The sequence below is a fragment of the Carettochelys insculpta genome, chromosome 2 (assembly GCF_033958435.1).
Source record: "Carettochelys insculpta isolate YL-2023 chromosome 2, ASM3395843v1, whole genome shotgun sequence".
NCBI lineage: Eukaryota > Metazoa > Chordata > Testudines > Carettochelyidae > Carettochelys > Carettochelys insculpta.
In genome coordinates this window covers 37,169,194-37,184,122 of record NC_134138.1, presented here as the reverse complement: position 1 = coordinate 37,184,122, position 14,929 = coordinate 37,169,194, and the positions used below count along the sequence as shown (strand labels likewise).

General features: G+C 40.0%; 1 protein-coding gene across 1 annotated transcript in view; it reads right to left on the bottom strand.

Moving 5' to 3' along the window:
- Window positions 1-6,523: 6,523 nt before the first annotated feature.
- The window catches only part of EIF3E (eukaryotic translation initiation factor 3 subunit E), a 58,896-nt gene continuing 50,490 nt past the window's right edge, over window positions 6,524-14,929 (bottom strand). Inside the window, exons 11-13 of the mRNA XM_074986753.1 lie at window positions 10,115-10,217; window positions 8,912-9,046; window positions 6,524-6,701 (exon numbers count right to left, since the gene is read on the bottom strand). Coding sequence (XP_074842854.1) covers window positions 6,663-6,701; window positions 8,912-9,046; window positions 10,115-10,217 — 277 coding nt within the window. The 3' untranslated portion in view covers window positions 6,524-6,662. The remainder of the gene's footprint in view (window positions 6,702-8,911; window positions 9,047-10,114; window positions 10,218-14,929) is intronic.

The window sequence follows — 14,929 nt, the reverse complement described above, 5'->3', positions numbered from 1 at the left end:
GCCCTCACACTCCTCCAAGATCCCTTTTGGGGGCTCTGAAGCCCTGCATGGTCAAAGAAGTGCATCTTGACGACTCATGGGTGGGACTAGACGCCTGAGAGGCAAGGGGCTATTTGCAGCCCTGGGATCCTAGTATAGCCACTATGGTGGAGGTGGTGGCACCCATGAATGGCCGTGCAAAGACAGCTGAGGTGAGGCCATCTGAGACTATGTCTATGGGCCCTGCTGGAACTGGACACTATTGGAGGCTTGGGAAGAGGACTGAGATACACCCTTCTCTTGTTTGCTTTCCACGTGCACACCGGAGAGGAGGCGAGCGTGGCAAGGCAGCAGGGAAGAATCATGTGCTGTGTGAAGACTTGGTGCAGAGTTCTGTTGCCAAGAAGGTGTACATGCTGACAGGTATTTTGAAATAAATTACAAAAATAGTTGAAACTGATGTGTTATTTTGACAAATGTGCAAAATTTTGCAGTTTTAAAAGTGTGCACAAAATTCCTACAGGAGTAGCTCCTGTAATCACCTCTGCATAGGCAAACCCTCATGCTTGTGTGGAGTGCCACTGACTTCAGTAGGACTTGATGCATGTTTACATGGCCTCCCATGTTGTTTGGAGCCCATGATATCGTATCACTGACTGCTATATAGGGTACTACTAAGTAATTTTATGATATGGTGAACCCCTGAAAGGACTCTTAGATTTAAAAGGTAACTAAAGGACCTCTCCTGCAGATACTAGAATTATTTACTTGGGAAAGCAGTGGAACTCATATTCTTACAATCTACTCATCAAGTTTTGGTACATGGACACCATACAAGACAAGACTCTTATAAAGAAACAAAACAAAACCACACACCAAACACCCCCAAAAGAAAACCCAAAACAAAAAAACAAACAAACACTTGTCTGGATCGAGGGCACTGGCTAACATGCAAGATACAAAGTACCATGGATGATATGTTCTTATTCCATACTCCTCATTTAGGGGAAGGCCCAGTTGCTCATTAAAGTTAATGAAAGAACTCGCATTTGCTTTAATGCTTTTTAGATCAGGTGCTTAAAATCCATCTGACTGCTTACATGCTGTAACTGACATCAAGCATGTTGATCTTTTTGGAGAAAATGTTAGAGTATGAGGAGGGTATCAGTAGAGTATTCTGATGAGGAATATTCTCATTGTTATGTTACTGGAGACTGGATTGGTGCTGGCTTCCTATTGCTTTAGTGATTTATATTTAAGAACCATTTAAAAATTGGTGCGCTGAACATTGTTACAAATACATTTTTGTAGTTTTAAAAGAACTTTAAACTTGACACATGAAACAAAACTTTAAGGTCTAACAATAGATCTCTCAACTGATGTTTCCTCAACAGTGGAGCCAACTAAGAATTTGACAAGCAGCACTATAGTCTTAGTTTTTTTGTTGATATGCACCTGACTGCATATTAGAGGATCAACAAAAGGCAACTATTTACAGGAGAATGACCACATCGCACTTTTAAGCAGGTGAGGGAAGTGGTTTGGCATTGTTCAGCTAGCTGTGAAAGAGGGAACAGTGTGGAGATGAAGTGGGGGAAGAGCTCAGAAGCCGCTGACAGGAAATGGGTCAGTGGGGCAATGCTAACTCATTCCCTGGGACTGGAAGGGATAAGAAGTGGCACAGCTGGGCAACAGAAGAGCTCTTCCATGGAGCTGGGGAGGCAATGCCAACTTTGAGCTTTAGCTGGCAAAATACCAGGTTTGGTCAAGATATGCTGTGGGCATCGTGTTAGCCACCCAGTTTTAGGGGTGCCACAAAGGAATTTTAACTTCACCCTCAGGTCAGCATAGTTAGTGTGGTGTGGGGAGGGAGGTGGTTTACCTTTCCCACAGCAGGTTTGGGGAGATGGGTTTAACATGAAACATGAAGGGCAGTAGAGTCTGTTCATCACAATTGATTACATGCAGTGCAAATGGCCAGTGCAGGTACTCCATTGTATAGTCACTCGATAAATGACTTAGTAATGGACTTTAAATGGTGATGGTTAAAGGAATAGAACTGTGTTCTTGACTTCCAAGTGGGGCATGGCAGGGACCCCACCCCTTTTTCTTACAATTTACCAGAACCCTGGTATGGGAGCAGGAAGTGGATGATAAGGTTCCAGCAAGGGGTTAGCTAGAGCAGGGGAGGGCAAACTTTTGACATCAGGCCCCACTTTTCATCCCAGCAATTCCCAACCTGTATAATGGAATCCAAATGGATGGAAATGTTGGTTATGTTCATATTAGAAAAGCCCTTTCGGCACCTATAAGAAAGTAAGTTTGTAGAATGAAAACACTATGAATGGGTATATAAATGCGAACACACATGCGTAAAAACTAACGTATTTCAACATTTTTAATGAGATGAATGAGCCTGAGACCCAGCAGAGGATTGTGATGTGCCCCCCTTAGAAAATATCACACCACCCCAAAGGGGGCCAGCTGTCCACTTTGCTCACGCCTGAGCTAGAGGCCAAGGATGAAAAAAAGAAGTTGGTACCTGCCCCTGGATAGCTATTTAATGAACATGGGGTTACCTGCACTGGAACATTTTATCTGCCAGGCCATCCCAGATATCTGATAATAAAATTGTAGCCTGATTAAAACCACATCAAATAGCTCTACTTCTCCTCCTTGTATAGCCAGACAATGCCTCCAATACAGCATTTCTTTTAGTAAATAGAACACAACTGTTAAAAAAGGGCACCATAATTAGAATTTTAGATAAGCAGTTTTCTTCTGATAGGCAGAAAAATGCTAGCCATTTCCTTAATATATACAAACCTTTTCCCATTTAATCTAGTTTAAAATGCTTTCATTACATGATCATGCTTTTTTGATTATATTATCCAACAAAGATGTTTGTTATGTAATTTGGATTGTTCTATAGAGCTAGTATTTTGGATTGTACTGATACACAATAAGGCAGTGGCTTAGTTTTAATTAGTCTCTCAAGGGAAAACTTAAAACTATACAGAACAATGGGATACAGGAAAAAACAGAGTGAACCCACTCCTGCAAAGCCATATTGCTCAGTAAAACTTGCTGGATCAGGTCCTGATTTGATAAGCTGTGGTCCATAGGAGAAATTTTGCACCTGTGAGAAACTGCTCACATGATTAGGTGCCCTGCTGAAAAGTCTTTTTTTTTTTTTTAATCGAGATGATGGACACAAGCTGATGACTGGGCAGAGTCATAAGGCCTGAAGAAATCTCTCAACTGCTAACTGCCTCTCATCCTGCGCACCCAGGTTTATTCAAATGCCAAACTATACATTCCTCAGCTTGTTTTTAAAGTCCCATATGTAAATTGAGAACTATTTTTCTTACCCAAACCACCTACTAGATGGTGATGTATTTCCTTTAGTACCTATCAAGACTGGAGTGACTTTTCCCCTGCAATCTTTGAGATCAGCTGCAAGCACAAGTTTCCCAATTTTTTCTCCAGGCGCACGTGTACCAGCAGGTCATTGGAGGTTTGTGTCCCAGCTTTATCAGGTCAGTGACTACAGATGTGCACCACACAAGAGAAGGAATTACTCAAGAATCAAGATCTCCAGTATGTTATTTACATCACTGGCCCAGGACAATCTCTCTAACTCAGTGTGTATATTTAAGTTGGTATAAATCCACCCTTTTCATACTGCTTCTGTAACATCACATCAGGAAAGTTTAATGAAGTGCCTATTCACCTACACAGTCATTTGGATATTGATTTTGGTTATTATGCCTGTAGAAATGAGTACAGTTTGCACCTCCCAAAACTGGGACACTCTGGTCTGGCAACATCCATGATATGACAGGGACAAGAGAGCTCCAGGGCTGGGTGCCTAGTGGGAGGACTGGCATCTGGGACCTGCTCTGGGCTGGGAGCTGGAATCCACAGGGCTGGAGTCTGCATCCGGCAGGGCTCGGTGGCAGCCCAGCTGGCGGTAAGGGGGCAAGCCGGGGTGCAAGCGGATCCGGTGGCAGGAAGTGGTTGGAAGCAGGGACCTCACCTTGTCTGGCAAATGCCCTCGTTTGGGACCACTCAAGTCATAAGAGGGCTATATTAGGGAAGTGCAGCTTATGTACACACCGTTTTCTCTTCTGCAGAAAAACACTATCTAATTATTAGAATACAAGACAAGCAATGTGTCCTTTGAGATTTTTGGACCACAGCGATACTATAGTGAAATGTGACATAGGGTCTCAAGACTGCCTCTGTATCCCACTCCTCCTGTGCCCATGGTTTCTAAAACTCAGGGCAGGTTTACACTACACTTGAAAGTTGATCCTAGATACAGAATTTCAATTATGTAGTTGGAATCATCTTATTTTAGACTGACTTATCCGGCCAGCCTCATAGAGGGAGGTAGATGGGAGAAACTCTCTTGTCGACCTCCATTACTTGTTGCAAGAATGAGTACCACCAATGTCGACTGTCTAGGCCTGATGGTTCCATTTAGTGCACTCACACTAGGGTCAATGACCGGGTTGATCTTCCAGAAAGGACAGACGTACCCTTAGATATAGACACTGCAGATGATACCTATCAGTCACATTCTGATTCCTCTATCTTCCTGTTTTCATTTGTGCTCCTCTTGTATTTCAATCAAATTAGAGATGTTCCAAATGCTATGACCCCAAAAGACTACATAATTTAACCTACGCACTATATCTCTCTCTGCATTTTAGTTGACAGTCCACAGAGATTTGTGTCTGCTGTAACCTTGAGGTGCTTAGCTCATTTTTTCCACTCAGGCACTGGAAGCTCATATTTTTAGAGCCAGAAATCTTAACAGTGCCTGCTGCGGCCTACCCTCCTAGGCCACGTAGGTCCCTCTTGGAACAGTCGATCCTATGTTGGCTAGTGACTGTGGGGTCACAACCCATGCATGACAACTGATGAAAAAGCAGGAGATTCTGGTGGCTGAAGTGAAATTCCACAGCTGTAGCAGACAAGCTTCTGTATGTGAGTTACTCACCACAAGGTGACAAATACACTAATTGCATTCTCTATAGGGAGCACAGTTTAGTTAAGTTTTTGGAGATCTCCATGTCTTCCACCTCCTCTGGCAGTAGCAGAAAAGGGACAAAGCCATGTGCATGAATGAAGTAAAAGACAGATACAGGCTCCAGAGAAAAATGTTTACACCTCATTTAAAAAAGTAAAGGTAAGAAAACACACATGCAGAACACCCATTTCAACTATCAATGTCTGATTGCCAATTAAGACAGGATACTAAGCTGTTTACTCTTCAGTCACCTGAAAGTACAACTGAGTTCATAGGTAAAATATGGCTGCAATAGGCAAGGGTAGAAGAGGTGTTGCCTGAGAAGATCTGTTTTAGACATATGTAAAACCCCAATTATCGCACCAACTCAGAGTTGGATAACCAAAAATGCTGGATAATCGGGGCTGGAAGGAAGGTGTGTTGCAAGGTGCGTGGGGCTGCCTGTGCCCTTCTGCAGGATGGGTGACGAGCTCCCCAGGTGGGCCAGCAGCTGTCACAGAACCCCAGTTATCTGTGCAGCTCTGAGACCACTTTCTACTTCCATTATGTATGGCTGATATTACTCTCAAAAGTATAAAGAAATTTAGATGTCAAGCCACACATGAAAAATTCCAAGCATGAAAATTTTATTCAGCCATGGAAGAAGAGTAGAGGCACAAGGAAGCAGAAAATGACTCCATGTTGAGGTGGCCATAAAAGCATTCCAAGAAGTAAAAAGCTCCCTCATGCATACCAAGGGGCAAACTGGCATTACTGTGCAGAACAGGTGAGGAGACAGAATTTTTATTTGCATTGAGTGGTGCTGACTCTTCTTTGTCAGAACTGATTCTGTTATTGCTTAACATTGGAAGTTATAGCAAATTAACTGGATTCAGCACATTACAAGCTGAGAAAGTAAGACGACAGACCAATGTGCGTAGGTCTTATTTTTACATGGGTGTGTGTGATAGTGGCCTTCCCTCCTCTTTCCAGGTAGGTGGAATCATAACATAACAATATTGCTTTTGTTCTAGAAGGCAGAAAATGGCTGATAATATAGCTTTACATTGTTCTTAGAAGTATTACTGAGTTTAAACTCAAATCCAGGCCCATAATCCTCCAGAAATGTCACTGTACTTGCTACGTAATATTAAGCCCCAGTCAACATTCTGCCAAAAGGGTGTGAGGACAGATATGTAATACAGGTAACATACTCTAGATCCGTACTATAGTTTGCACCATTTGGGAATATGCTTTTAACATTCCCTTATCTGGGACCCATAGCATTATTTGATGATATGACCATTTGAAACACACAAAGAAATAAATAGCTAGAAATACAATTTCCATGTTTCCAAGCAGAGCTGGATCCAAAACTATACTTTATCTTCTATCAAATGGGACTTACTGGCTATTGTAAAAAAATGTAGTCTACATTTAAGTTTCATTTCACAATTCTCCACATTTTAACTACGTTATAGCAAATTTTATCTTGTATCAAACTTTTTAAATGCATCATTACTCAAATTATAAATCTACACATTTCAAAGTAGCCAATTTTATTCATCTCATTGTATTACAAATTCCCAGAATTATCTTTTGTTAGAAAGGTATACATTTATCTTTTCTTCTCAAATGGAAATATATTTTCCCCCTCAGAACTGTTTCAGTAGAAGCCAGAGTCTTGAGCAGCCCAGTTTGGTGCCTAAAACATACACAAAACAAAAAATTAAGGCTCAGCAGGAAGAGAATACTGTTTGTTTATATCAGCCACCGAAATGTTAACAGCATATACTACATTGTTATTTGCAATAACTATTTAAATAATCTATTCATGACTGCTTCTGTAAATATTATTCATTTTAATAATTAGCTGCCAAGCCATAACACATGGATAAAGAAACTGCTTAAACTTTGATCAACATTACAATGTTTAAGTGATTCTCCAAACCATCCCCCAAACAATATTTTTAAATTTAAAGTAAACTTGCTGTAATAGTCTTGCTCTATTAACTGACAGAAAGTTACATTGCCACAAAAACTTTTCCTTAATTCAGAAAGGCAGGAAATGGAAAGTATTTTTGAACATTCCTGAAGTTTCTCAAAATAACAAATACTTTGGCACTATTTACAAAACTGCATTAACTTGAGATCTTCACGTGGTTTTCTACTGTATTAAACTAATCTACTCCAGTTTGTCAGAATGGTCCCCTCAGTATATTTCAGCCTTAGTGACACAGCCTAATCAAAAATTTTGTATTTTTTTAAGCTTTAGAAGGAATTTTAGAAAATGTGTTTGTTCATGGGTTTTCTCCAGAACATAACCATGCCATGTAAGAAAGTCCCAGCTAAACTGGATCTTTATAGTAAGATATCTGGTTTTCTTGCTTCTTCCAAAATAAAAGGCTTGGGAAAATAGGAGGGGGTTTCCTCCTTTTCCCTGGCTTACTCAGTCCAGATCAGCCTCACGCTCTAACCCCACCCACTCCATCCATTCCCCCAAGGCTCCACCACTGCCCAACCCAGTACTTCCCACCTGCCAAGAACTACCTGATCATCACGAGCAGGAAGTGCTGGGAAAAAGGCAGGCGGGGGAAGCTGGCTGCCAGTGGATACTAAGCCTATCCTTTCCAGGCTCTCCCTCTCATCCCCCTACATATGTGACATGTTGGGGCAGGAGAGGTTTCCTTCCTTTTAAATTATTCATTTATTTTCACTCTGGTTATACTGAAAACATACAAGACAAAAAGCAGTCAAGTAGCACTTTAAAGACTAGCAAAATGGTTTATTAGGTGAGCTTTCGTGGGACAGACCCACTTCTTCAGACCATAGCCAGACCAGAACAGACTCAATATTTAAGGCACAGAGAACCAAATATTGAGTCTGTTCTGGTCTGGCTATGGTCTGAAGAAGTGGGTCTGTCCCACAAAAGCTCACCTAATAAACCATTTTGCTAGTCTTTAAAGTGCTACTTGACTGCTTTTTGTCTTGATAGTGTATAGATTAGCACGGCTTCCTCTTTGTTACTGAAAACATACAGTTAAGCCCACCAATACAATTTCTAGTCCTTAATAAAACTGATTCAATCTTCAAATTTTACCATTTTACCACAACTGTTCATTCAGTTTCCACCTTTTAACACCAGTCATTTTTTATTCACATGAATGGTTGCCCACAGATTAACAGAGGTTTGTATCTCAACCATATCAATTTAGGACACATCTACACACTGCAGTCTGATAGCTGTATCTGGCCCATGACAGCTCCCTTGACTCTCCCACCTTCCAAAAGTTGTAGAGCCTGGCCACCACCCCAAGCCTGGACTTCTACACCACAATTAAATACCCTCTTAGCCTGTGTCCGAGTCAGCTGGCATGGGCCAACTGTAGATTTTAACTCCAATATAGAAGTACTGTAAGCAACTAAGTTATCCACAAAAGAAAAGCAGGAGTTACTCAAGAACCACATTCTGCAGTATGGTAACGAATATCACATGATCAGGATGTCCTCACTCAGTGTATAAATATACTAGGTAGGCACAAGTCTACTCTTTTTCATGTTAGACAGACACTTCTGTAAAGCCACAAGAGGAATCAGTGGAATGAATTACCTGTTCACCAAGGAAGAGAACAAGAACAGAATGCAAAGAGAGAGTGTGAGGGGGTGTAAGGAAGAACTAGAAGAGTAAGTAGGAATGTAAGATGAAAGAAAGCAGGAACTATTGCCACTTGTACACTCATGACAGCAAAATAAATCTTTTTCAATTTAATTCCAGTGCCACAGAGCAGTTACTGTCCCTGAGGGAATGAAGCAAAAATTATCAAGTGTTTGTTTAGTTCCAATAGCAAAAGTCTGCAGTCTTCTCTACAAGCAAAATGAGACATGGAAACATGGAGACACGTAAGCGGCACTTACCTCAGACCTACTGCTCTGATTCAATTTTTTCTCAATGTTCATAGCCAGCATCTGACTCCGGAAAGACAAGCTTTTAGTCTTTTCTATTACTTGTTGGTAGGGTGACACTGCATTGTTACCCATAACTACGTGGCCCTAGAAATGAAATAGAACAACAACAAACTCATGGGGGATCACACTTTAACTTGCCTAATACGCACAAAGCCATTAATCATTCAAGTGATAGGCAATGCCAAAATTAAAAGGTTTCACACAACTAACTCTAACCCTAATGCCCACGTATTTAAGTGGAGAGGATTTCTCATTCAAAGCAGCCTTCACAGAATTCTGTAAATCATTTTTTGTTTTCCCGTACTTAAACTAGAGAATTGTACAATTCATTGCTTACATAGGTGAAGTTTGTCACACACATCAGGTGCTACTTATGTGATTCCGTTCTGCCCACAAGCTCTTTCGTCCCATTCTTAAGATTTGAGTCAGAATTTCAAATACTCAGCACCTACCATAATTGTGGACAGATTATCCAAAGATCTCAGCTGTATTCCAGCACCCAAATAAGGGTTACATATTCAAAGTCCCTCACTATCCACTGTGACTACAAAGGCAAATCAGCCAATCAAGCTAAGTTTGGTGGAAATCAGTTTGGGCCATTGATATCAAATTCTGGAAGGGATTTTTTTTTTTTTTAATCTCACTACATCAGAAAAACAGAAATGGCATTAGGTGTAAGACATGACTTGACCAACTATTTTGATTTCACTCACAGCTCAGTTAACTACAAATATTACAAGCTACTCTGACAGTCTTGTAGCACTTTAAAGACTAACAAAATGATTTATCGGGTGATGAGCTTTCATGAGCAGACAGTGGGTCTGTCCCACAAAAGATCATTACCTAATAAATCAACAAGCTACTATGAGCGTATTTAAGATTATGTAACTTTAAGCATATCATGACAGACAGGTTTAACACCTGCTCTCAGAATTACTATTAAAGACCTTTATACCTGTTACAACCACCACCATCTGTGCAGTGCCAAAATGGCGTAAAAGAAGAATATCACTCTTTGGAATCAAAAGAATTAAAGATATGTAAAGGTATAATAGTATTACAAATACTGCTAGCATCTTATATGAAAGAAAATTATGATTAAATGAGAGTCCATTGTATGGACTCTCCTACACAATGAATAACAAAACTTACCAATTTTGAATCTAATTTGGCATCCAGTCTTGCATTACGAATTAGGTTGACAATCCATCTTTCAGCTTCTTCAGGGGTCATATTTAGCTTATCTGCCAGCATACTGATGAAAGCGAAAAAACAGACAGCTGTCAAAAAACAAATAATTATCCCCTCTTATGTTACAGTGTAACACTTGTAGGTCACTTAACAGTGGTCACACAAGCTGACAATTTCCACAAGTTGCCACCACTTAGGGAGAATTTTATCATGCGCTAAAAGTTGTGTGTGTGGGAAGCACATTTTCATTTCACTGTATACCACAAGTTCTAGCATCAGAACATAGTCAATTTTCTGCAGTATGCACAATTACACAAAATCTGAGCAGAGGTAGACTTAACCAGATGCAAGCACAATCATGTGAATTAAACTATAGTATTTTATATGCCTCTTTCTAGGCAACTAATTTTCAGCACAATCAGTTCCCAACTTTCTGCTTGTAGGTGAAAACTCGTAAGAGGGAACTAAATTAACATTACTAAAATATATGTAAAAGTCTCTGATTGGGTCCTGGGTAGGGGCAAGAGGGGGTATCTGGCTGTGGGGCCAGCGGGGGGGGGGGTCGTCTGGCTGCCACAGTTTGGGGCCACAGAGCCGCCAGGGAGGTCAGGCTGTGGGGCCACAGGGCCAGTCAGGCTGCCACAGTTTGGGGCTGCAGGGCCAGTGGCGGGGGATCTGGCTGCAGTAGGTTGGGGCTGCAGGGCCGAGGGTGGGTCAGGCTGAGGCAGTTTGGGGTGTTCTGGGCTGGGGGTTCAGACTACAGGGGGTTGGAGCCACGGGGAGGGGGTAAGGCTCGTATTAGCTGGGGAGGGGGGTTCATTTGTTGAGTGAACTAAGGTAGATATCTGTGTTCCTTGTTTAAAAGGGTACTCGTAAATAAAGTACTTGTTTAACCAAGGATGATTGTACCGGCATGAAACTGACAATTATCTAAAATTCATTTTATTTTTATGTAGAGTCATACTGGATCGCCTTTCTGAAAAGTGTGGAATTTATTACGGCATAAAACTAACATATTAGAACAGCTTGTTCCCCCTTTTATCCATGCATCTTCTGCTCAATGGCATGTTACAGAAGATCAAAGGCTGAATCTGCATTAGCTGCCTATGCTCCCGATAGTCGCGGAGTACTAGCTTTGTTAGTCTGTATCTTCATAAAACAAAAAAAGCAGTCAAATAGCACTTTAAAGACTAATAAAATAATTTATTAGCTGATGAACGTCTGTGGGACAGACCCACTTCTTCAGATCTGGAAATTAAGAATAGGAATAGTATCGGAATTACAGCAGGCCAATGACACATGAATGTAAATCAATTTTAGGGCAACTTTGTCCTGTAGCAGGATATAAAATTGCTCGAGAACAGTGCTGTCTCACAGTATACAAAGCTAACCAAAAGCATAGCCACATTCTTAATAAAGAGGGACTCTTCTTCAGGAGGCAACTGGCACAGAGTAGCCAAGAGTGTGAACTTGAACAAGCCGAAAATTTTGATTAGCTACTGAGATTTCTGACTGACAGAAATGAAATACTGTGTGTAGTTAAGTGTAGGCAACGCAAAAATCATCTAATTAGTAAAAGTCCAACAAAAAATACCACCACCAACTCTGCCTTCAAAAAGAAATAAATTAATGATTTTAACTGATTAAGACACATGGAGCTGCTAAGACTGCTCTGTTTTATGGTTCCCTCACTTACACTACTCAGGACACAGTCAGCTGTAGGAACAGAAATAAATTCACGGAAACTTTTACAACAGACTGCCCCATACAATCAACCCAACACGTAACTCCATGTTACAATTACTGCCATTACATTCTCTGTAAGATGAAAGCCACTAAGTTTTGACACTTTAGAAGCCAAGAACGAAACATGCTGTAACACAGGGATGAGCAAACTTTTTATGCTGGGCCCCACTTTTCATCCCTGCAATTAGCAGGGCCCCTTCAACCTGTCTAAAGTAAGCCAAACCAATGTAAATTTTAGTTATGTTCATATAAAAAAAACCCTTTGATCCTGTTTAAGAAATAAGAACACAGAATGTAAAAACCATCAGTATATAAATGTGAATACACATACAAAAAAGCAATAATACATTTCAACATTTTTAATTAGATGGATGATCCTGACACCCAGCAGCGGATCATGCTGTGCCCCTCTTATGGAAATTTCATGCCCCTGAAGGGGGCCCACCCCCCACTTTGCACACCCTACTGTAACAAACAAATCTGATTTTACATTTCTCAGACACTTAGTCATCCAAATGTCATTTCATCAATGGAAAAAGATTAAGTGTTGATGAACAGTTATGAAATTTTACTATATCATGACTATATTTTCCAGAAACCAAAGATATCAAATAAGATTATGCATCTAAGAAATCTCACCACAACATAAAGCAGCAACTAACACTATAAAGAGACCATCTGAGCTGCTTTTCCTTTTCTGGAAGGCTGGCTAGATTTAAATACAGTTTAGATAATTGGTTTAGAGAAGTGTTTCACATTAACTCAATTAGCAATAAAGCACCCCACAGCTGGCAGCTCACTTTGATGTGCTGTGTCATGACACTTGTTCATGAACTTCAGAGGATTTCTGATAGAGAAGACTTGCAACAATCACATCACCCTTTTGAGGATGATGCACTTTATGCCCAGATTTCTTGCAATTTCTCATTCTTCATGGAAAACAGCAAGTGGGGATGTGTTTCCTTTTACTTAATCGAAAGGCACTGTTTTGACCAGGCAGAATTCCTGCAGCTGGTGTTTCCTGTGGCTTCCCAATAAACTCTCCACATTTCCTGCTGGAGGTTGGCTCATTTTGGAGGCTTATAAATCTCATGCTTCTATCAGTTTCCAGACTTGGCTAATGTCTGGTGCTTTTACCTGGTTTCTGACCTAAAAGCAAATGGGTAACTAAGTTATAAAACAGGGCCCCCTTTCTCATTGTTTCACCACTTCCTGCTGCAAGCAATTCATCTTTTAATTGCCAGAAAAATACTGAGTAGCTTTTTTACAAGCCAGTTAATAGTACTCTCACTAACCACATCAACATAAGGCAAATAGAAGAAAACAAACATGATGATGACATTCACTTTTGATATGCAGCATATGCAAAATTTTAGAGGGCAAAACATGCAGTGTCTTAAATTACTGTGGCTCATAGTAAGATAATTCATTTTTGTTTAAAAAAATCTGCTGTAGAAGAGATCTAGTCACACTGACTAGGCATCTGCAATACAGATTATCAAATATTTCGAGTTAGCAAATTACTAAAATAAAACATTAAGGAGAATGCACCACAAAGAACTTGAGTTCTATAAATTCTTGGATGTACTTGTATTACAGCTTTAAAATGATGACATTTTAACAATAAAACCACCTCATATAGCTCATATTCCACAGACCGGTATTTATTAACTATTAAAAATGTCATCACCACTCTTACCACTTTTTATCAAATATCTAAGGGTACAGAATTAAAAAGACTGTACTGCATAATACCATGATTCAGGAAAGCACCTAACTTTAGACAAGCACTGAAGTCTTTTCCTGAATCAAGATCTATATGGCAAGCAAACCATTTGTAATTATAACAATACAAGTTTCCTTACAAGCTCTCTTCTACCCATGGAATGACTTTCTTTGGAAGTTCAGTCACAGTCCTCCTCTAATAGAAAGACAATTATGGTTTTAAGTACAGGTTAACATAAAAAGGGTTGAAGATCCAGGTTGCTTTCTATTTAGAAACTGAGTTGATATTAAACTCATAAAATTAGATGATGTCACCACTGAAAAAAGGGAAGGGTTCAGGGTTGCGATTAGAGTTCTCAGAAAGGAAAAAAAGATCATTTAAGATCATACTTGCTATTGTGCCATTAGGATTATTAATATGTAGTTGAATTATTTCTTGTAAAGAAAAGTGGGCAGATGAGTTAAAGAATCAGAAAAACAGAAGGAAAAAATGCATCTTATTATTTATGAAACATCTTGGCAAAAATTGCATTATGTATTGCCCTGTTCTTATGTTTAGTTAATTTAGGTCTTCACCACACCTTTGAATAGTAACAGAGAAGGAGCCTAGTGAGTCTGTATTAGTCAGTCTACTAGTCAGTCAAAACAAAACAGCAGAAATGTATCACTTTAAAGACTAACAAAAGCTCATCTCTGAATAAATCATTTTGTTAGTCTCTGAAGTGCTACATTTCTGCTGTTTTGTTTTGACCACACCTCTGGGTGACCTAGGTATATCAACTCCCCCGCCAACTCCCTGTAGATAGTGCTGAGTTAGTAGAAGAGCATCTTCTGCCAACATAACTACTGCTTCTCAGGGAGATGAATTACTATTGCTAATTGAAGAGCTCTCCCCCATCAGCTTTAAGCAACGTTAAGATGTGACAGTAGTGCAGCAGTGCCAATGCAGCATTTTAAGTGTAGGCTTGCCATATAAAATGTTAGCAGCTTAAATGAAAGGGGTGAAAACCATCTTTTTAAGTTCTCAACAATTCTTTTGCAAGCCCCCACAACAAAGGCATTATCACGTCCAGAAAGAGACTGATCCCTCTTCTACTGTAATCAGAGAAGTCAACACATTATGGCAACTTTTAGTAAGAGAGATATACAAGAAACTAGCCAACTTTTAGCATCCATCCCTCTCAAAAGCAGCAATCTTAAGTGTTAACAGGTCTGGACCACATGTGAAGTGCTATTCAGTTAGGGGTATGGAGCTTATTTTCTTTTTTAAATACCAACATAGCAATTGTTAGAAGTCCTAATGTG